General features: G+C 34.2%; 1 protein-coding gene across 6 annotated transcripts in view; it reads left to right on the plus strand.

Moving 5' to 3' along the window:
* The window catches only part of LOC150083636 (phosphatidylinositol-binding clathrin assembly protein LAP-like), a 162,471-nt gene that overhangs the window by 100,038 nt on the left and 40,117 nt on the right, over window positions 1–22,316 (plus strand). For 5 of the 6 annotated variants that reach the window (XM_090377403.1, XM_090377402.1, XM_090377406.1 and 2 more), the window contains one exon: window positions 20,292–20,333. The exons of the other annotated variant lie outside the window; for it this stretch is intronic. In XM_090377403.1, the coding sequence (XP_090233529.1) occupies window positions 20,292–20,333 (42 nt within the window). The remainder of the gene's footprint in view (window positions 1–20,291; window positions 20,334–22,316) is intronic. 6 annotated transcript variants of the gene reach the window in all.

Raw genomic sequence — 22,316 nt, forward strand, 5'->3', positions numbered from 1 at the left:
GCTTTGCGTAAAACTTCTTCAAACCAGTTCCACTGTACCCACACTGACTTTTTTTTTTTTTTTTCAGCCAACTATTTGCCAAGAGGACACAAAGGTGTCCTGAATTTTCTGTGCCATTGCAGGATTGCAGATCTACTCAATGTCTCCTTTATAAACTGTGTTTGAAATTTACACGTAATGGCAGTGGCAGATTGCAGCTTGTTAAACCAAAATACTCTCTGTGCTTTTTACTGTTTCATAATTGTGCTATCAACTACATTTCCAGTTGGTGATTAAAAGCACTCAAAGATATCCTCTATCTCTTAATTTTTTTTTTCTCTTTTATTTTTAATTCTGGAAACAGCATTTCTCAAAACAATAAAATTGCCAAATTTTGTGTTTTTTAATGACCAACTGGAAAAGTGGCTCCTCCATAGCCAGGTGGGCAGGAGCAGTAGTGCGTAGCATACGCTTCTTGATTAGACCGGGGTTCAATCCCGTGACCACCAAATACGGAGGATGCGGAAGGTCGGAGGTGGGAAGGAGCAGCAGTGCATAGCACACGTTTCTTGATTAGACCGGGGTTCGAGCCCGTCACCACCAAATGCGGAGGATGCGGAAAGGTCAGGGAATGACCACCGCATATCCCGGAGCAATATGGCCTTAGTTGCTAATGCTCCTAAAAACCAAATAACAAGCGGAAGGTCGGAGAATTACCACCACATATCCCCAGCCCGGATAAAAGGGTTGAGGGTTGGCGTCGGGAAGGGCATCCAGCCGTAAAAATTGCATGCCAAAACAATAAAAAAAAAAATTTTAAAAAAAACACTGACCCCATATATAATGGGAAAAAGCAAGGACAACAAAAAAATAAAAAAAAAAAATGATCAACTTGAATAGTAGATATCCTCAAACAGGCCTATATGGCTGGGAAATTCCATATTCAAAAAATTAATACTCAAACACCAGCCAAGTATTTAATTCTATTCTATTTTATTAAATACTTGGCTGGTGTTTGAGTATTAATTTTCTTGAATATTGAAAAGTAGATGACAGCATAATTACAAAACAGTAACCACGGTGGAATTTACAAACCAACTTCAGAAAGCATGGTGTGTACTCTGATTTAACAAGCTGCAATCAGTCAGCTCAAATAAGTTTGTAAGCTGACCGGGCTAGCCGGATGGGTAAAGTGCCTGCCTAGCAACCCAAAGGTTGCGGGTTCGAATCCCGCCTCGGGCTTGGATCAAAGTACTGCAAAAACCTTGGGAGGTGCATTATGGCCACAGAAGCAGATGTGCCAACAACTACCAAACAAACAACAACATAAGTTGGTAAACATAGCCATCTGCTCTGTGATAATCCATGGCTAATTAGTATTAGTGTATTGACCTTAATCTTCACTTGCCTTCATTGCAAAAAGCCTGTTGACTAATGGAAAAATGCATGTGTATCAGTTACCCTTGATTTCCATCTAGGAAGGTTGAAAATACCAACAAGACACCTATTAAGTATCTGCACCTGAATTAGAGTATCTGTTTAGAGAAGTTGTCTAACATGTAATTTCTAGTATTTCTGACTGCAACCCAAACCTGAGCATTCACAACAAGAGGTGTCCCTTTTAGAGAGGTGTCTGTTTTCACAATGGTTTTAATTTATTACAAGTGACTAGAGGTGGACTGGGTCAAAAATTCTTACCAGGGAAAACTTGCAGCGACCTCATACTAGTATTTATGACCATATTGTTTATGGCCAAAGTCACATCAGCCTCCAACCTCTGGCCCACTGGGGTTTCCCTGGTAAGTCTTATGGCCAGTCCATCTCTGCAAGTGACCCATTGAGTACAGTAAAAAAGAAAAACAAAAACCTACTGCACTCAGAAGTTTGCTACTAGAGAAAATAGTCTTTTACAGGCCTTTGACTCATACTGTGAAGTAATCATGCATTGCTTCTGTTATGTACTTCAAATGAGCAACACTTCTTAATAAAGAGATGGATAATTACAAGTTGACCTAACCTAGATTACTGTTGGGTAAAATTTAAAATACTGCCTTGCATGTGGATTTTTTAAAGAATACTTAACTTGTAGTACTAACATCGATCAGCACATACTCTTAAATATATTTCAATAAAGTCAAATTTTCAAAAATATTTTATTACCAAATTAAATATGAGTAATATAAAGGTTAAAGATAAGGTTCCAGTTTAACATGTTGGTTAGTTTATTTAACTAGCAAATTTTCCTCCCAGCAACACACTTATTTATATCATTTTGTTTTATCAAAGTGAGGGATGGGGACTCTTACAAATGTATTTCAACATACCACATCCGTTACACTGTTTATTCATCAGTTATTGTTATGCTTGTAATATCCTTAATTACAGTGTCAGTTAGCTATTTGCACAAATACATCGTTACTTAATTTTGTATTTAAAAATTAACTCATTAATTTATGATTAACTAACATCAACTTGATTCCTGGTTGAGATTTTGAATGATATATGATTTATCTATGTAGATGCAAAATTTGAGGTCGGTACTGTGAGCAAATATACAAGACTTTTCCTAAAAGTAATGCACACTGCATAAATGCTCCTTGCTCTATGCCCATGTAACTGACATTTATCAGGATGATAATTTGAAGTTTAACCTGAACATTAGAGTGCTTGAAACAAAGTTCCTGCATGGAATGTTTGCACAGACTTTTAAAAATGGATTGTCATATTGCCTCAAGTCAGATTACATTTTAAGATCAAAGATCTTTTATCAAAATTGAAACTTTGAACAGTAACACAAATTTATGAATTATTGTGGAAAGCGTGTGGCGAGTCAACAGTAGATTATAGCACAATTTCACACTGGTCTCAAAGGTTTCATCAAAGCCAGACTAGTGTTGAAAATAAGTCTCGGGTAGACCAAGATCATCTATAGACTACACATTGGCAGCCATTATTATCACTATTTTAAAGGAAGACAGACATATAACCTGTGAAGAAATAGCCAATGAATCTGGAATACCAGAATCATCCATTCACAGAATTTTAAGTGGGGTGCTGTCAGCTGAGCAAAAAGCAAAGTGTAAAGAAATTGTGCAGCAGTTACGCAGACATGGCCAACAAGGTAGAGAGTTTTTAAAATTGCATTGTTGCCATTGATGAGATACGGACATGAGACAATGCATTTTAAAAATTCTCCACCTTTTTGATCATGTGTGAGTAACTGCTGTGCAACTTCTTTACACTTTGAACCTGAATTGACATAAATCAGCTCAGATGGAAATATCCATCTATCTTTGCCACACTTCTGGCATTACTGGCAGTAATCATAGGTGGTCATCATGACCTATAATCATGAGGGCATTATTGCTGCTGATCATTTCCCACTTGAAACATCAATAACTGGAGACAACTGTGCAACATTTCTTCATTATAAATTATGCCTGAAAATTTGTCAGAAGCAATCACATGTTGGAAGCTGGTGTGCTTGAACTCTATGACAACACACTACCTCATCACAGTTTGTACAGCTTATTTTTACCAATTACCTAGTAGGGAAACACTACCTTACCCCCCCATAGTCTTGATATGAGCCTTGTGATTACGATTCATTCCCTAAGCTCAAGGAATTGTTGTGTGGATAAAGATTTCCATCATTAGAAGCACTGAGTGCAGCTGTGATCCATTGCATTACACAGCTTAACTTCAGTAGACAAATAGTATTTAAAAATTACCTGAATGTTGGGAAGCAGTTATAAGGTGTTAATGTAAATTATGTTATAAAATAGATTCATTTTAAATTAACTGATTTTGTGCATTACTTTTGGGAATTACTTTGTGTCTTTATAGAAATTAGCTGCTTTTATCAATATCTTTCTTTCTTTCTTTCTTTTCTATTGCTGTTGAAGAAATGCAGAAGTAGATTATAAAATGGCCAGTCACCAAGACTTTTATCCCAATGATATATAAGTACAGATGAAAATCTTATTAGAAATTTTCACTCAATTAAGAGCATATTTTTACTCCTGAGGAGTAAGTGTTATTCATTTCAGTTTCAAAGCCCATGTTATGACCCATAATATTTTTTATTTATTAATTTACTTCTCTGATAATTTTTTTGATTATACTTTTTTTTTGAGAAATGCTGTTTATTTGACTAAGGAAATTTGCATTGTCAACCTCACAATATGAGAAATGGATTGTATTGGTAAAAGACCTTGGAAAATTTATTTTTTCCCTCTAATGGAAAAATTCATTTTGTAAATACTGCTTAATAAACAAAAGCAGATTGGTTAAGAATACTTATTTCAAACCTGTGACTATTCAGTTATGGCTTTGGAAAAAATTAAGTCATTAAGTCACACAGCATCACTTTGCATGATGTCTAACTAGCTAACTTAACCAGCTTACAGTAACTTCATAGTCCTTGAGATGTGATGCTATTAGCCAACTTTACCAGGACATTATGGCCCATTTTATCAATGTGGCTCTGTCATCTTAATAAATAAAAACATTTTTCTCATATAAATATTAGAAAATTTGATTTTAGGTGATACTGATATATTATTAGTGACTTATACGAGGCTTATATTTTATTTTATCACACAATACAGTTTAAATAAAGTAGTTTTATATCAGTTTTTGATTTATTTATATTTTGATTGATCACAGAAAGAACTTTGGATGTATCCCATACTTCAGTAAGTTTTTTGAGCATTTTGGTTATATATGCATGGTTATATATATTTGATTTGTCATAATATTTTGTAAAAGTTAAACCTTGTTGCATGTGATTTATGGACTAAGGTCATTGTCCATATATATAAAAAAAAAAAAAAAAAACCTATATTTCCCCTTCATATCTGCCCAGTTAACATTACTAGCTTATAGATTTTATATCAGCTGTATATGCTGATATTAACAAAATAGTATTTCATTTCATAATAACTTCGTAGTTAAAGAGCTTATGTCATATGCCAATATCATAAAAAATATGCAGAGGTAAATTAAAAAGTAAAGGTGATTTTTATTTTTTATTAAATCAAGATAATAAAAATTTTGCAAAAATTTTAGTACTACCTTCCCATGTAGTAGTACCAGTAGTGGCAAATGATATGAGAAAGAAAGCTTATATAGCATTAGTCAAAAAAAACCAAAAAAACTCCCCTTGTTTTTCCAAACACTTCTCATGTTGGTCTACAAGCATTCTTAATACTGTTTATAAATATATGTGGTTGTTTGTGAAACCACTTGTGCATCTCTTCTTCGACTTTATCATTTGAAAATCGATGTCTATGTAATGCCTTTTTTTTTGGTGGCCCAAAAGGTGATAGTCTGAAGGGGTGAGATTCAGATTATGGTGGACAAGGGAGAACTTCAAAATGAAGTTTTTGAATCATTTCAACAGTTTCAGCAACTGAATGAGGTCAAGCATTGTCATGCTGCAGTAGACACCTTTTGACATAAAACATCTACATATACTGTGAATGTCAGATTTCAGTTTCTCTTCCAACAGAGCACAATATCTTGTACATTGTGCAAGATATTGTGCTCTGTTATCTCACAATATTGAGTTTCCATATCCTGATGATGTTCCAGAATATACCCATTCAAATTCAAAAACATTGTGATTTTGCTGGAAGATGGTGCACTTTGAATTTTTTGTTTGTTGAAGATGGTATGCATTTCTGTTCTATGTTTTGCTGCATGCTTTCAGACTCATATCTTATTTCCTGTAACAACTTATCGTGGGAATTGTCACCCTTCATCATATTTCTGCAAAAATTGGATACAAACTTCCAAATGCTTCTGTTTTTGCTTGTCTATGAGAAGTTTGGGAATCCATTTTGCACAAACCTTGCAATATTTGAAGTTGTATATGAGCATTGCACAGACCTATGGCTGGCATCCAACCTTTCAGAAACAGCAATCTATTGGTTTTCTTGAATGATAGCATTAACTCGATCAGCATTATTTGCCATTGTTGAAGTTGTCAGATGGTCTGAACAGTTTTTGTTAACCACACCATTCCTAAATCTTTTTACCCATTTGTACACATGTTGACTAATACTTTTCTCCATATTGTACTAACATTTGTCTGTGAATCTTGGAGGGTTTAACTCCTGACAACAAATGTAATAACAGCATATTCTTCACTAATGGTGCAATTGGAAAGCAGAGCCAACATGGTTACACCTCGGTGGTATAAAACAGACTCAACACAGGCAACTGGTGACACATGTAGACATTCTCTCTCTCTAACAATGTTATAGGTATAATCAATGTACCTTTGGAGCACGTTCTGATGTGGGGTGTTATTTTTACCTGTGAATTGCCTTTGCTTGTTGATTTACCCTTGTAGTAATTCTAAGAAATTAAGTTTTCAGAAATAAATGTTTAACCTATGACCAACACAAGGAAAGCAGTAGATGGCTATTTTGTTCTGCATGTTTTACTTAACTCTGCCAGCATCATCTATGATGTGAAAATTTTGCACTGTGCCAACATTTCCTAATTCTCTTATCACATTTGGTTCATCCATACCAGTTAATAGAACTTCTAGCATAATTTCAAATTACTTATAAATTTCAGAAAACAAGGTTAGGAAAAAAAAAAAAAAAAAAATCAGTGCAAAGCAAATACAAAGGTGCTGGAAAGCAAAAAAGACTGAGTTAATTGTACAGACAAATGGCAGAAAAGAATTCTTCTCATAATATATAAAGATGAACATTATACAGTGTTGCCGACCGGGCTAGCCGGGTGGGTAAAGTGCCTACCTGGCAACCCAAAGGTTGCGGATTCGAATCCCGCGACCTTTGGGTTTGACGCTTGGATTAAAGTACTGCAAAAACCTTGGGAGGTGCATTATGGCCACAGAAGCTGATGCGCCAACAACTACCAAAAAAAAAAAAAAAAAATTATACAGTGTTGTCTAAACACCAAATTTACTTTACTGCCTGCATTGTTTTGTATTAGTAGTGACAAATGATGCAAGAAAGCAAGCTTATACAGCATAAGCCAAAAAACAATTTCCATTTCACCTATAAATCCCCTCAGATAGTTTGTCTAGTTCTTGAATTTATTCAAACTATCCACTTCCACAACAATGGATGGAAACTTGTTCTAGCAATCAACAACCCATTGGCTGAGGGCAAACTTTCACACATCTGTTTTGCAACCCTTCTTCCTCAATTTGAATTTATACCCTCTCATGTGCATAGTCTGAGCTAGAGGAAGAATCCCATTGGCATTGAGTTTGCTCATGCTATTCAAAGCCTTAAAAAACCTATCAGATCACCTCACAGGTGTCCAGTGTCCAGATGCTGCAATTTTTGCAAAACTGAAGCCTTTCTTGGTAATAGCACCCCCTTTGTTTCCCTCACTAATCTCATTGCCATTCTCTGTACCATTTCCATCAGCTCTACACCTTTTCTAAAATGAGGCCTCCAGACCTGTATAATACAGTACTCAAGATGTGGCCTGACCATTGCTTTATATATAATCACCTCCTTATCCCTGCTAACAAAATTCTTATATATCATTGACAAAACCTCCTGATCTGTCCTGGCAGCTTGTCTGCAGTGCTTAGAGAACTTCATATCTGACTGTACAATTACTGCCAAGATCCTTTTCATTTTCTGCTACTCTGAGTGTAGTACCACACAGTTGGTACATTACTCTGATATTACCCATATGCAGTACCTTGCATTTGTCAATGCCAAATTTCAATTGCCATTTCTCAGCCCATCTGCCTAAATTTTCTAGATCTTGTTGCAGCAACATACCTTCATTACTGTCATTAACCACCCTGCCAACCTTTGTATCATCGGCAAACTTAGGTATTAAGTCTAATGTAACTTTGTCAATATCATTAGTAAATACAAAAAACAATGGGGCCCAGCACTGAACCCTGTGGGACCCCACCACTAATAGCTACTAATAAAATTTGTTGAAGTTTACACTGATTACTTAACAGCCAGAAATGAAACTTTATCAGCCTTCGAGATGCAGTTTCATCCTGCCATTAGTCATGTGGTCAAGAACGTGGAAATTTGAAAACGTTACTAGCGAAAGTACATGCTTGTCCTTGGTGAACTGAATATGCTAAGAGCAATGTTACAATCGAGCATTTTTAGTGTTGGTGTAGTATACTGCATATTGTTCTTTATTATTGTTTATCAATCTACATTATGTTTAGAAATTATATTAGGTTCTTTGCACAGACCAAAAGGAATGGGTGAACCACATTGTTGGTCCACTATAGAATAGCAGTTGTAGCATTATTTGTAATAGTAAAAGGGGTTGAGGATATTTTACATTGGCATTCACTGAACCAAGTTTTAAATTGATACTAATTTAAATATTGACTGACTGGTTACTGAACAAATAAGCATAAAATGGAATTTAATGAACAAAACATGTCATTTTTTTATATAATTCAAAACAAATCAAATTTCTCATTAAGAATGTGTGTGTACACCAGATATTCTGTGACTGTACAAATCACCATCCACATAGTGTTCCTTGCAAAGTAATAATGCATCACAAAGCACTTCTATATCACTAGAATTGAGATGTGGATATTTGAAACCTGTAGACTAAAAAATTCCTTGAGCATCTTTGCTGGCTTATAAGAATGTCCAGGAGGAGAATAAAGGTAAAGACTACTGGCCTAGGTTGCTTGCTGATTTTTTTTTTTTCTTTTTTGTTTGTTTTGCATGCATTTTATTGACATTTCATGCACCACAATTTTCTGCACTGTTTATATGTGCATGTAAGATATTCACACTTATGCATGCTTACATAGAATGCATCTCCTTTCCAGTAATTCATACTTTTTTGCCTGTTTAAAATTGCCATTGTATGTTATGTAATAAGATAGCTGCATTTAATTTTCATTAATGCAAATAAGTAATTTGAATGTTAAATGAAGTAAAATGCTGTTTAAAATTGTTAACAGAACACTTTAAATGTTCATTAGATTGAAATAAAAAAAAAGTTAACATTAATGAAAAAATTATTTCTGTTTCATTAAATTCATCCCTTCCACTCTTTAGTGTTGCCCCTATTAAGTTTTTTTTCTATTTTAATTGTGAATTAGGGTAAAGTTATTAACATTTAAAAAAATTCGTAAAATGCATAAAAAGTAATATAATATGAGGTGCGATCAAAAAGGTCAGGGAATAACTTACTTTGTACCCTGGAATTGCTTCATTGTAGTGAGTTGTGGCTTGTGGCAACGTGTTCAGTGACTCGTCCAACTACAGTAACACACGAATTACCTGTTTAGCTGCAGTCTGAATGATTGTGCATTGAATAGGTGCTTTATATGTTTTTTTTTTTTTTTGCATTTTAAAATGAGTGATTTTACTGAGCAGTGAATTAAACCTTGTTTCAAACTAGGGTAAAGTCAACAAACTCACAAAATGTTAAAAATGGCTTTTGGAAAAGATGCTGTGTGTTGTTCAGAGACTTTCTGGTGGTTTGTAAAGTTTAGAGGGCTGCTTATCTGTTAAAGATGATCCTTACTCTGGCCAACTTTCAACTTCAAAACCAATGATCTGATCAGAAATGATTGACATTAACTATCTGCAAAGTTTCTAATGAAATTGGCATTTTCCTATGGGACATGTCAATCAATTTTAACACAACATTTGAGAATGTGACATATTTCAGCCAAGTTTGTGCCCTGCATTGACACTGATCACATAGCAGAGTTCTCATGTCAGGATTTTTTTTTAATGTGCTGCTGCTGACTCACTTTGTTTCTTTATCATTACTGGTGACAAATTGTGGGTGTATAGATTTTGTTTCCATATAAAGGCCTAATTCTCTTGGTGGAAGAACTGTCTTCTCTGATGCCCTATAAAGCAAGAGAATCTTAATCATGAGTTTGTTCCACATGGTTAACAGTGAACTATGATTACTACAAACAACCCAAACTACAAAACAGTATGGAGATAGTGGATACTGTTCAGAAAAAACAGCTAGAAAAGTTTGTTTCAGGGAATTGGTGTTTAGATCATTACAGCGCTACTACATATTCAGGCTTTCCATTCACGAATTTGCAAAGCACTCTGTAATTGTGCTCCCCCCTCTCAACTTGTGCCGTACTCATCAGATTTAGCTCCCTGTGATTTTTGTTTTCTAACTTAATGCCTCCATTAAAGGTCACAGATGCAATGATAGGAAATTTATTTAGAAAATGACACAGGAATTATTAGAAAGTCCAAGAGATGCAAATACTTCCAGAAGTGTGAAATTGGTGTATTCGGTGTGAAGGAGTCTACTTCAAAAGAGATCGATTAGAATATTCAGTAAGCTTCATTTCCCTATTATTACTATTATTATTAGCCATAAGGTGCAAGGAAGCCTGAGACTTATGCTGCACCAGCCAAAAAAAAAAATCCCGTGTTACCCTGAGAGAGAGAGAGAGAGAGAGAGAGAGAGAGAGAGAGAGAGTCAGAAGTAGAAGGGAATCACCAAGAAAGAAGAATGATGATATCCAGCTCAGGACCCTGGGTTTGCCAAGCCCATACTCACCAGATGTGAGCCCCTGGGGTATCTGTATAAACTGTAAATCTAGAAAGTGAGAAAACGAATGAAGGTAGTGAGAGTTACCAAATAAATCCAAGTTCAAATATTAAAAGTGCGGATAACTTTGAACAAACTTCTATTCAGCAAACTTCACAGGATTATGATGTTGGAAAATGGCCTGAAAATATGAAATTCATGACAGACTGGCCTTGAAACAAACATGAAATTATAGTTTTCCCATAAACATCAAAAATTACAGAAACAGAAAATTCAATCTGACTTACTACTGTTGAATGCTTCCCAATGGCGAAATATTCATTGCAATTGGTTGGTATATTCTAAATCTAAGGTCGCAGTTTATCGCTATTTTGCAAATTGTTTTCTGAAATATAAATTGCACTAACATATGAAGGTCTCAATGACAGTAAAAATATAAAGTATATTTAGTTAAAGTATAAAGTTAAATGCATATTAGTTCAATCCCCAAATTTTTTTTTTTTTTTTTTTTTGATCACACCTATATATGCACTTGCATTTTTTATTTTTGTGCAGCATGCTAATGGATATTTAGCCCCTTTCTTATTATATATTGCTTTGGTATACTAACTGTGTTGCTCATGTTCAGCAATAGTACAATGTTAGTTTTTTGTTTAGAGAATCTGGTTTCTTGGTGGTGGTAATAATTAAAGCTCAGTTGTTATTATGCATTTAAAAATTAATTGACCTTAGTGTTTTGCAGAAAAAAAGTGAAATACAGTGTTTTTTGATATTAAATATTTTTTCAAATATATATCATTAAAAGATTGTAGTCTGATCACACAGGGTGCACTTAGCTAATATCATGTATTTGTGATTTTAGTTAACAAGTAATGGATTTGTATCCTTCACCTCTGTAAATACTCTCCTGTGTGAATATTATTGTTTAATATGTTTCAACTCTTATGAAACATTAAAATACACTTTATATGTTTAGTGGACAGTTTAATTAGGAAAGCAACCCTAATGCTGATGTGAACATGCTTTGTAGCATTCATGCTTCAGCTTAGGTGATGGTAAAGTTACTCCAGTGTATTTCATCATAAAAACTGGAATACATCCCCTGACACCTAGACAGTAGACTGAAGTAAGTCCCAGAGCAGAGCCATACAATTCTTTGATGTCATCCCACAAAGGCTGTATTGGGTTAATCTTGTGACTGTATGCTAAAAAGTGGGAGAGGTTCTGCCATTCATGGGCTATCGTGTGATGCAGACCTGATTGTATGGTGTGTTCCTTCTGGAAGCAGATTTACCAGGATGGGATGCATCTAGCCCATGATACCTGTAGCAAATCAGTAACATTCACTGATTTGCTACAGGTATTAAGGCTGTATTATCTGATGAAATATCTCACACCATATCACATTTCTCACTAGAATATCTGTGCTGAGCACAGTGGGAACAGCAATTTCCTGTTGATTGTTTCCCATGCTTTTGTTGAAATTCAATCATCAGACCTCTCTTTTCCAGTACTGCAGCATCTGCTGCTTTGCCCACTGCTTGCTTTTATTACTGTTACATGTAGACAACAGCAGTAGTGGTGCACATGCATGCATCATGCAGTCATTCTGACTTTTCCGTTGTAGTATAGACAAAACAGTCTGTATATAGGCTTATGTAGAACTGTTACTGTAGTCCTACAGTTGTATTTGGATGTTATTTTGACTAGCACTGCTTGCCTCTGCCCATTCAAACTTAATGAGACTCTAATACTCTGGACATTGAGGTATTGTGTAAGTTATTTCTGAATTAGTACTGGCAAAATGATGCAAGAATATAAGCTTATACAGCAGCAAAAAAAAAAAAAATAATAATAATAATTACCCACTTAATCTGCTTATCCCTTCTAATAATTTACCCAATCCTATTTAAATTTAATCTACTTCTATAACACTAATTCGAAGTTTATGCCAACAATCACCTCTCTGGCTGAAGGCAAATTTCTGCAATCATCCTTTTTCAGTTTTAAATTTGTTCTCTTATGTGTTTGAGAAAGAGTAAAGATGTTAGTATTTAGTTTACTCATCCCCTTAAGTACTTTATTTATGTCACCTTATGGATGCTTACTTTGCAGACATTGTGATTTATAGAACTCCAGTCTGTTTTGGTAAGAATTTTTTTTTTTTTTGTTTTCAAGTATAATCTAGTTGCTCTTCTTTGCACTGTTTCAAACAGAACTGTCTTTGAAAAAATGAGGTTTCCAAACTTGAATACAGTATTCAAAGTTTGGTTAAGACTTTACTTTATACAGTGAGGTAATCCTTTCTTTTTGTCCCTGCTGATAAAGTTTCTGTATATCATTAATAAGACCCATGAGCTGTTCTAGCAGCCTGTCCACACTGCTCAGAGAACATGCAAACTGTATAATTATCCCTAGGTCTTTTTCATTATCAACTACCTTGAATTTGGTGCTACCCAGATGCGGTACATTTTTTTTTTTCATTTATTTATTAAAGAAGGCAGTCCCAGCCAGCTTTCCTGGCAATCCCACCATCTATCACAATATTGTAGTGGCAAAGAACAGGTAATTTCTAGCATAACATATACCACCACTAGTTGGTTATCATTCCTGATGCATGGAGATGGCCGGGGATCATCTTCCAATGTATGGATGATATCAAAACAGCATCAGTCGCCTGCCAGCATGCTGATAACATAATACACAGCATCAATATAATACCCCCAGTTTGGAGGATATGTCAGTGAAACAGTGTGACATAGCTATTTCATATATCAATGAAACAGCTATGTCACACTAAAACTGACCATGAGTCTGCTGATCTTGATTAGAGTATAAGTCTAACAGTAGAATTCTGGTTATCCAAAACAACTGGGATGGAAAGTTATTCAGATAATCAATTTTAAATTAACTATATTTATAAAAAAAGAAACAGAGAAATTTAATTACAGAAAATTATAGCAATTTACAATTATTTACACATGTACTGTACATGCTTATACAGTTTTAGAGCAAGTGCCACTGTTTTACTGCTTGAAAGATGTTAGCCTCTTTTTCTGCTACGATGGCTGTTGGTTTCAGTGGTATATATTCATTGTCATAACCCCCGCTTTATATTGAATTTCTGCTTATTTAGATATTAGCATTAGTAGAGGCATACAATACAAGAAAGCAAGCTTATGCAGCATCAGCCCAAAAAAACACCCCTCCCATTTCACCCCTCCATTCGTTCCAAATGCCTGTCCAGCTCAACATTAAATTTATTTAGGCTATCAACTTCCACAACAAAAGATGGAAGTCTGTTCCGCCAATCGACTACACACTTGGCTAAAGTCACATTTCCACACATCTTATTCTACAATGATCTTTCCTCAGTCTATGCCCCTCAGGTTCTTAATCTGAGCAAGAATATATATTAGTATTTAATGATGAAACTACTTTCTCATCCAGTCAAAAAAATTAACCTGAATTGTTATGAAAATAATATACAGTGCTGATATGCAGTTAGTGCTTTATATTCAATTCTGGACATTGGTATTAAAGTGTCCATATAAGAGTTCACTGAAATGCATAAAGAAAACCCATGTTTCTGGAAAGTTAAATTGATAGACTATACAAATAAACATTTAAAAAACAAAGCCTATAAAAATCATAAATAAAAAGATTATGAAAAAAAGCTAAGTATTCATGTCTGGGGATAAGGAGGGCTGGCTAGGTAGATTATTCATGTCATCATTTTATAACACAAACCACATTGATGTGATGCATAAAAATTCTTATTTTCAGTTATTTATATAATGGTGAATTTGTATGAAACTTGCTCTTCTTTGCTTCATTCGTAATGCCTTTTATAAGTGAAATTATGATTTTATTATAATCATGTGAACAGTCTCCCCCACCCTTACAGTAAATGTCAGTTTCTTTGATTAAAATGAAGCTAAAAAAATAAAAGATAACTTGTGTTTGGGTAACTGGAATTCTACTGTACCTTACTTTTGTCAACATTAAACTTCAGTTGCCATTTTTCAGTCTGTCATGTAGAATATAGAATCTTGTTTATCTAGACCTCATTGAATTAGTATACCTAGATTAATGTCATTAACTTGCCCACTTTCATATCAAAAGTAAATTGAGATATTAAACTAAAAATACATAGGTATCATTAAGAACAGTAAGAGGTTCAACTCATAACATTAACCCATAAAGAGCAGCTGTCATCTCTAATTACTTTGCCTCCTATCACTTAACTATCCCTATATTCATTCATAGTAGTAACCTGCATTTAATGAAAAATTGATTGAATTTATACAACTTATATTAATTTACAACAAAATTTGAAATCTTACTGAAATCTAAGTATATTAATATCAAAATTATTCTTTTCATGTAGTTCCTCATACTACCTAATCAGATTGGTGAGCATGAACTCCCATTAACAAATCCATGCTTTAATTGCAATGTAGCTCCATACTAATTGAGATGATCTTGCATTGCTTCTTTAATTATTCACTCCATTTTATTCCTTGGCATGGAAGCCAAACTTAGATCTATGATTACTCACTTTATCCTTTGACCCACCAACCACCCTTCTGGTATGTCTTGCACTGACAGGTCATTTTCTGAGCTCTGACCCATTTCTGGTATTCCATAATGTGGTGATGCATGGAGATTCCATGGTCACTGCCACAGTTGAAGTGGATCTACACAGTGCCTCTTTTTTTGTGCACAAAAGCACATGCAATGTGAGAAATGCCCTTCTGCTATCTACACATTGCCTCAAGCCAGTTACATTTGAGTTGGTCTGTGGATCTGCTTGTTTAAGATGGAATCTCTACTGCATATTTATTTATTAAATGGAGTCAAAAGACAAGGAAGCAGAAGAAATTATGGATAAAGGAATATTTTAAATGAAACAAAAATAAATTTCTCAAATTCACAGATGATGGTTGTAATTCCTAAAATAGGAAGTTCATTAGTGTCAAGATATTTTCTACTCTTCAAAGTCTTCTGATGCTGTTTGAAGGTGTAAGGTCTAACACTTGATTTTACTTTTCACTGTTTAGATAACAATTCTATTTTGAACTCAGTTCTTGCAGTACATCTGACTGAAGTTTGTTATAATACCCTTTCAGGTCTGCATTCCACAGCACTTCAGATGATCAGTAGTCCCCTCTGAAATTTAAAGTGATTTTCTTATAAAACAAACATTAAAAAAAAGAATGCTAATACACATGTACTCATAAGTATGATGTAAATGTCTGGCAGGCTAGTTAGATCATGTTGCACTCTTCAATTCAACCACATAGGAGGGATTAAGATCTGAATATAAATTCCTAAAACTAATAAATAATTCAAATCAACTGTATGTTTGATGTTGTTGAAGCACTATGTTCACTTCTGCAATGAAAGTAAAATCATAAGTGAAAAGGGCACAAGTTGTTTCTTTTAGATGATTAATTTTAAAAATTTCACATTTTTGGAAGATATGTTGATTAACTGAACAATTTATATTGTGAATAAATTGGGAATGCAGTTTATAATAAAATGAAAAATAGTGAATAAAAAGTTCACCTTAAATACTACAAACTAGTTGTTCAAACTTGATAATAATCTCCAAATCCCTTGTCTGGTTGAACTGACTGTGCCCCTATATAGGTGATACACAAGACTCCCTCCCTCTTAAGGTGGGATGGTATACACTGCTTAGTGTGCTACAGTTTTGGACAAAATAACGTGTGTCTGATACAGCTGCTACTTGCATTTCTGCATGTGCAGAAATGCTTGAAAAGAGATGTCATGTAGAGATACCTCTAATGGTGACAGTAACAGTCTGTTGTGATATCCACTATACACTACCGTAATTCTTTAATCCTCCATGACATTGGTTTCATCAATTGTTTACAGAGTTCTGGATTTGAATTCTGTCAGAGAATTCAAACAGATCTCAGTTGAAGGAAGTAGGATTTCCCTCATGAGTTATTCTAGGTTTTTTCAGCCAGCATAACATGCAAATTGTCCTATGAACATACACCGGTATAGATATAATACAAAACTAGCCATGTGAACTAGATTACAATTGGAACTGATACACAGATGTATCAAACTTCCAAGAACAAGTTGTTACTTATCCGAAAGTAATACCACATTGTATTTTATGCTTGCAAATGTTCAGTAAATGACTGCAAGCATTACTTTTGAGACTTAGCACAGATTACTGTTTTTTCACACTGTATGGGAAAGCACATGGATTCAAATCACATCAAGATAGGAATTTTTTTAGGCTTTTGTTGAATTAGTTGGTTTCTCTAGAACAGTGGTCTCCAAATTTGGGTGTGCACATCCCTAGGGGTGTGTGAGATAAACTGCAATAAATCAATATTTATTATAAAAACTTTAGTTTTTTGAAACATAAGTGAAAATAAAAATTATAAATGTTTTTTTAATACTCCAATATGCAGCTTTGTTTGTGCGGCTTTATTTGATCATGCCATCAATCGTGCATGTTCCAGTACACGCATTTTATACTTTAACTTCAATTTAATTTTGTTTTGTATTTTTTTATTTGTGATCTTTTAAAATTATATGTGAATTTATAAAGGTGATTTTAGATATGCCTTCCATGTAAATGATTTATAAATAAAAAATATATACATTAAACTTATATATTTAATTTTTTATTCCAGAGATCATTCTAGTACTTTTAAGTAAAATAAGGGTGTGCAACCAAAAAAGTTTGAAGACCACTGCTCTAGAGGTTGCATGGTTTCCTCATGAAAACTCAACTATTTCATTCAGCAAAATAACCATAGAATTGACCATAGAATACATGCAGTTTACAGACTCATGCTGATGTCACATAGCTTTAGTTGCTTTTTCATATATATGTATATATATACACTGGTGTTCAAAGAAAGTGCATCACCCCTTAAAATTGTAATTGCCATCTGAGTAACGTAAGTATATGGCAACAATAGCTTTCTTTCTTCGTGGCGTCAACTGCACATAACTCGCCATCCTGACACGTGTAGGTGATGACATAATATTGCATCAGCTGTTACTTTCAGCTATATAAGCACGCTCTGCAAGAGTTGCAGTCATTCCTTGTGTCAGGATGGCGAGTTATGTGCAGTTGACGCCACGAAGAAAGAAAGCTATTGTTGCTTTACGTGAGGAAGGATGTTCTTTCTGTCATATTGATTATAGGGTGTCTTGTAATCAGTCGATGGTGAGTAGATTTCTTTCCAAACTCAAGAATACTGGTTCTGCTTATAGGAAAAAGGAACCGGATACAAAAGAGTCTCTACGCCAAGACAGGACCGCATTTTGAAGCGCTTATTCCTTAAAAACCGTAAAGCTTTTTTGTCCGAGCTGAAAAGAGAATGGAAAGAACATACAGGAGTGGTAGCAAGTGCAGTAACAGTCAGAAGACGCCTCTTCAAAAATGGACTTGTAGCCCGTCATCCTAAGAAGAAGCCCCTCCTCACAAAAAAAATGAAAACGGCCCAATTAATTTGGTGTAAGGAGCATGTCAAATGGACCCCGAGCAGTGGAAGTACAATTATTTTCTCGGATGAGAAGAAATTCAACCTGCATGGCTCTAATGGGAGACAAATGATTTGCCATAGACGTGGTGATGAATACCATCCAGACTGTCTACAGTGAAATTCCCTACCAGCCAAATGATATGTGGATGAATTTTGTATAGTGGGGGTAGGTCACCTGCAGTTTTTAAAAGGTTCCATAGATGCCAATGGATACTTGGCTATATTGGAAGGCAAATTGCTACCAACCATTTCAACCTGCTAAGTAACTGCATCTTTCTGGACTCTGCCCCTTTTCATTGGGCGAAAAGTGTAAGTAGGCACCTCTGTAGTTACTTTAGCTTCATTTCTGCATTAGAGGTTTGACAGTAATGTGTTTACATTTGTTACACTTGAAAAAATGGTTGGAAGAACGGCCCATTACAACTCTTAGCTGGCCAGGAAACAGCCCAGACCTGAATCCTATAGAGAACTGTTGACATTGAGTGGAATCTGCAGTTGCCAGAAAGAAACCAAAGACCCTTTGTGAACTTCAGGAAGCCATTATTCGTGTTTGGAACCACAAACTATCAGTTGATTAACTTCAGAAATTGATCTTGTCAATGCCTCGACAGTGTGCTGCTGTCATCAGCACCAGAGGCGTTCAACTAAATATTCGTTTGCATCTGGTGAACTTTTCATTTTGTTTTCCATTTAAAATCAAATTTAAAAATTAAAATGATAAACTGAAGCAAATTGAGGGCTTCTGATAACATTTCAGCCATAATTGTCATGTTTATCAAAACTGTTGTATAAAGGTTTCAGATGCTCATTTTGGAATATTTTCAGTGCATCTCTCAAATATTACTTAGCTTTGCCTTAGCTATTAATAAATATCTTTTGTTTATATTTCTATTTGTGATGCTAGTCATTGATGTAACATGCCATTGCAAAAAAAGGGTTAGAAATGTGAAATTCCTAGGTGATGCACTTTCTTTGAACACCAGTGTATATATATAGTGGTTCCATCCATCATTCATAGACTGGAAAATGAAAAGGGATCTATGGAGTGAAGTTTCTTTACATATAATCCCCAGATCTGCCATTTGAAAATTTATATATATATTTTTTTCTTGTTAGTCAATATTATATAAGCTTTGAAATGAAAAGAAAGATGAAAAGGGATCTATGGAGTGAAGTTTCTTTAAGTATAATCTCCTGATCTGCCATTTGAATATTTATATATATTTTTTCTTGTTAGTCAACAATATTATATAAGCTTTAAGATAAAATGTCATTTGTATATTATTATTAGTGAAAAACTTTTTTTGATGAGTAATATGCTATAAGTATTACAAGAATGAAATATTATATTCATAACTGTAGTAGTTATTAAAGAATAACTTCTGTTATGAGCAACCTAAAATTCTTAGTCAGTTATTTCTATTTTTTTTTTTTTTAAATGGTTTTTAGCACTATAGAAATATTTATGTAACAGCAGTAGTTTTTTTTTATTGCAACATCATCACATTGTGTTTTTGATTCATCTGTCACTGTCAACAGAATTGCTCTACTAAGACCACTCTTTACAGTAACAAATGAATAAATAAATAGCAGCTTTTTATGAACATTTCTTACATTTTAAACCTTCTCTCAGAGCATGATAATATGTGGAGGAGGAAAGGTCACCTGATTTCATAAACTCACCTTTGGGAAAGGCATTTTGAAAAGTTTTATAAACAGAATCATCACACTTTGAGACATATGATTGCATATGTCTCAAAGTGTGATGGTTCTGTTTATATCTTGTTTTCTTTTCTTTTTTTCTATTTATAAACAGAAAAAACTTTTTTCTTTTTTTTTTTCCTTTTTTTTTTTCTATTTATATCTTGTTTATATAGTAATAGTCTGTTTACATCAAACTGTGTACATGTATTTCACTTGCTTCTGAAGTGAGAAACACAGCAAAAATAGTCAAGTGAAAACAAACAAAAATAAAATTGGGCTTTTATTTTGTGTAAATAAAAAAACAAACCAGGTTCTCTTATTATGCACTTTAAAATTACTTTCTGGAATGCCTGTGTTAATTTTCTTTGTATCCATCACTATACTCTTTGCATGTGAACTGTTCAGTAAGCCTGTTTTCTTAATTATGCATGAAATGAGTTTTGTTGTGACTTTTTTTTTTTTTTGAAGGGCTAGTATTCTGAGCTCCAATAAAATTTTTTTATAAAGATATTTAAATTCATCTTTCTGCTTTAGTATGAGGCTCTAACATTGGAAGTTCCAGACTGGAACAACATGGTTAGTATGAATTTAATTGTTTTTTAAAGTTATAAAAATATTTATGCTTTTATACATTATATACATATGTTTTTCTCTCTCTCTCTCTCTTTAAAAGTTAAAAATAACACTTGTGTAAGTATTCTTTGCAGGAAATTTTTAATTATAAAAAATAATATACGACAAAATATTGCAAAAGCATCATTACATTGTAAGTATGCATTTTCACTAATTAACAATTAAAAATAACATGTTATATAAGTAATCAGTATAACAAACAACATTTAAGATAACAAAACATTTTTCTTTATAACATCCTGTCTAAGGCTAAATAATCAGGAAAACATCAATATGATAAATTTATATAGAATAATAGAACTGTTCTGTTCTTTTGTACTACCGTAAAAAAGTACTGAAGTCTTATCACAGTTATTGACAAGTTGCTTCATCGAGAGCTATTTTCAGATGAATGTTAAGAGCATCACTTGATCTAACATTTTTATCAGATTTTACTAACATATATATCAGTGGTACTGTTACCTCATATAGGAATATTAGACACTAATATTGATGAAACAGTTGATAAAAGGAAAGTTTGAAGTGAACAGAGCTGGACATCTACCAACCAGGCACTTGTTTCAATTCATTACTGTGTGAACCTACTTTTAGTAGTTTATTTGAAGGAATTTCTTATATTTATTCAAATTGTATTGAAAACTTTGTTTATACAAATATCTGTAACTTTAAGGTGATCTAAGTATATGTGTGGGCGAACTGAACTGATTTCTTCCTTTTCATTTTCTTTCATAAACCTCTTTACCATTCTTTCTGATTTTAGCACCATTGGGGTATTCATAAGGTAGGGAAATGTTCTTTTTTAATTTTCATAGATTTTAAGCCACTTTGGGTGTTATAGGGAGCAATGCAGTCTCCCTGTGCAGAAAGAGGTGCCCTCTTACATGAGCATGTCAAGAAAAAGGTGCAGTGTTATTCCTGTTCAAAAGTAAGAAATGTTAGAGTAGATGTTGTTAAATAGGATAGGAATTGTCCAGATTATTTCTACACAATTCCTATCCTGTGGTGTAGATTAAGATCCCATCACCGAGAAACCTGTCCATAACTTAGATGTGTATGTGAAGGTGTAAATGGCAAAGGTGTAAAAGGTGTTTATTCAGATTCTGCTGTGACAATTTTTGCAAGAAATGGTGAAAGCAGGGATTTAAGGTATTCCTTGAGTGGCATGATGCATAGGTAAACTGCTGTTTGAAGATAAAGCACTCAAAACTTGCATTACTATTATTACATTTATTTCTGAATTGGAAATAAACATAATACCAATGTAGGCTTTGAGTGCTTTTTGTCTTCAAGTAAATGGTGATTTTCCAGACTGAGGCTTTTGGTTTGGAGTGAAAAATTCTTTGAAAAATAATAATACCAATGTAGGCTTGAGTGCTTTTTCATCTTCAAATAAAGGGCGATTCTCCAGACTGAAGCTTTTGGTTTGGAGTGCAAAACTTTTAAACAGAGTAGGCCTGGCTGGCTGTTAGGTCAATCAGACATATACCATCTTTGGAAAAAGGCATAGGGAGGTGTGTGGGTGTTAAGGTTGGTTTTGGTGTTGTCAAGGGGGTGTTAGTAAACAGACTCCATGTTGACACTCCAAAATGTCTTGCCTTCCTGGATTTCTCTTTCCCAACCTCTGATACCACTCTAGGAGATACCTCAGACCCTGTACTACTCCATATATTCCCCCCACCTGCTGCAGTGCCTCTCCCCTCCTCCCATGTACAGGGTTACTTTTACTAGCACTCCCAAAGAATCCAAGGCATACTTTCCACACAGATAGCAGCTGGCTAACGAAATCTGATCCATCAAAAAATTTAAAAATAAATTTGATGGGGAACTAACAGATATATCTGCAAAAGATAAGTGATAGAGGGCCCTGTAGCCCTCTTTAGTTAACTTAGCAAATGCTGTGATTCAGGTTCTTTTTGCTCTTGTAGA

Source organism: Mastigoproctus giganteus, chromosome 7 (genome assembly GCF_048544385.1).
Source record: "Mastigoproctus giganteus isolate SK-2022 chromosome 7, ASM4854438v1, whole genome shotgun sequence".
Lineage (NCBI taxonomy): Eukaryota > Metazoa > Arthropoda > Arachnida > Uropygi > Thelyphonidae > Mastigoproctus > Mastigoproctus giganteus.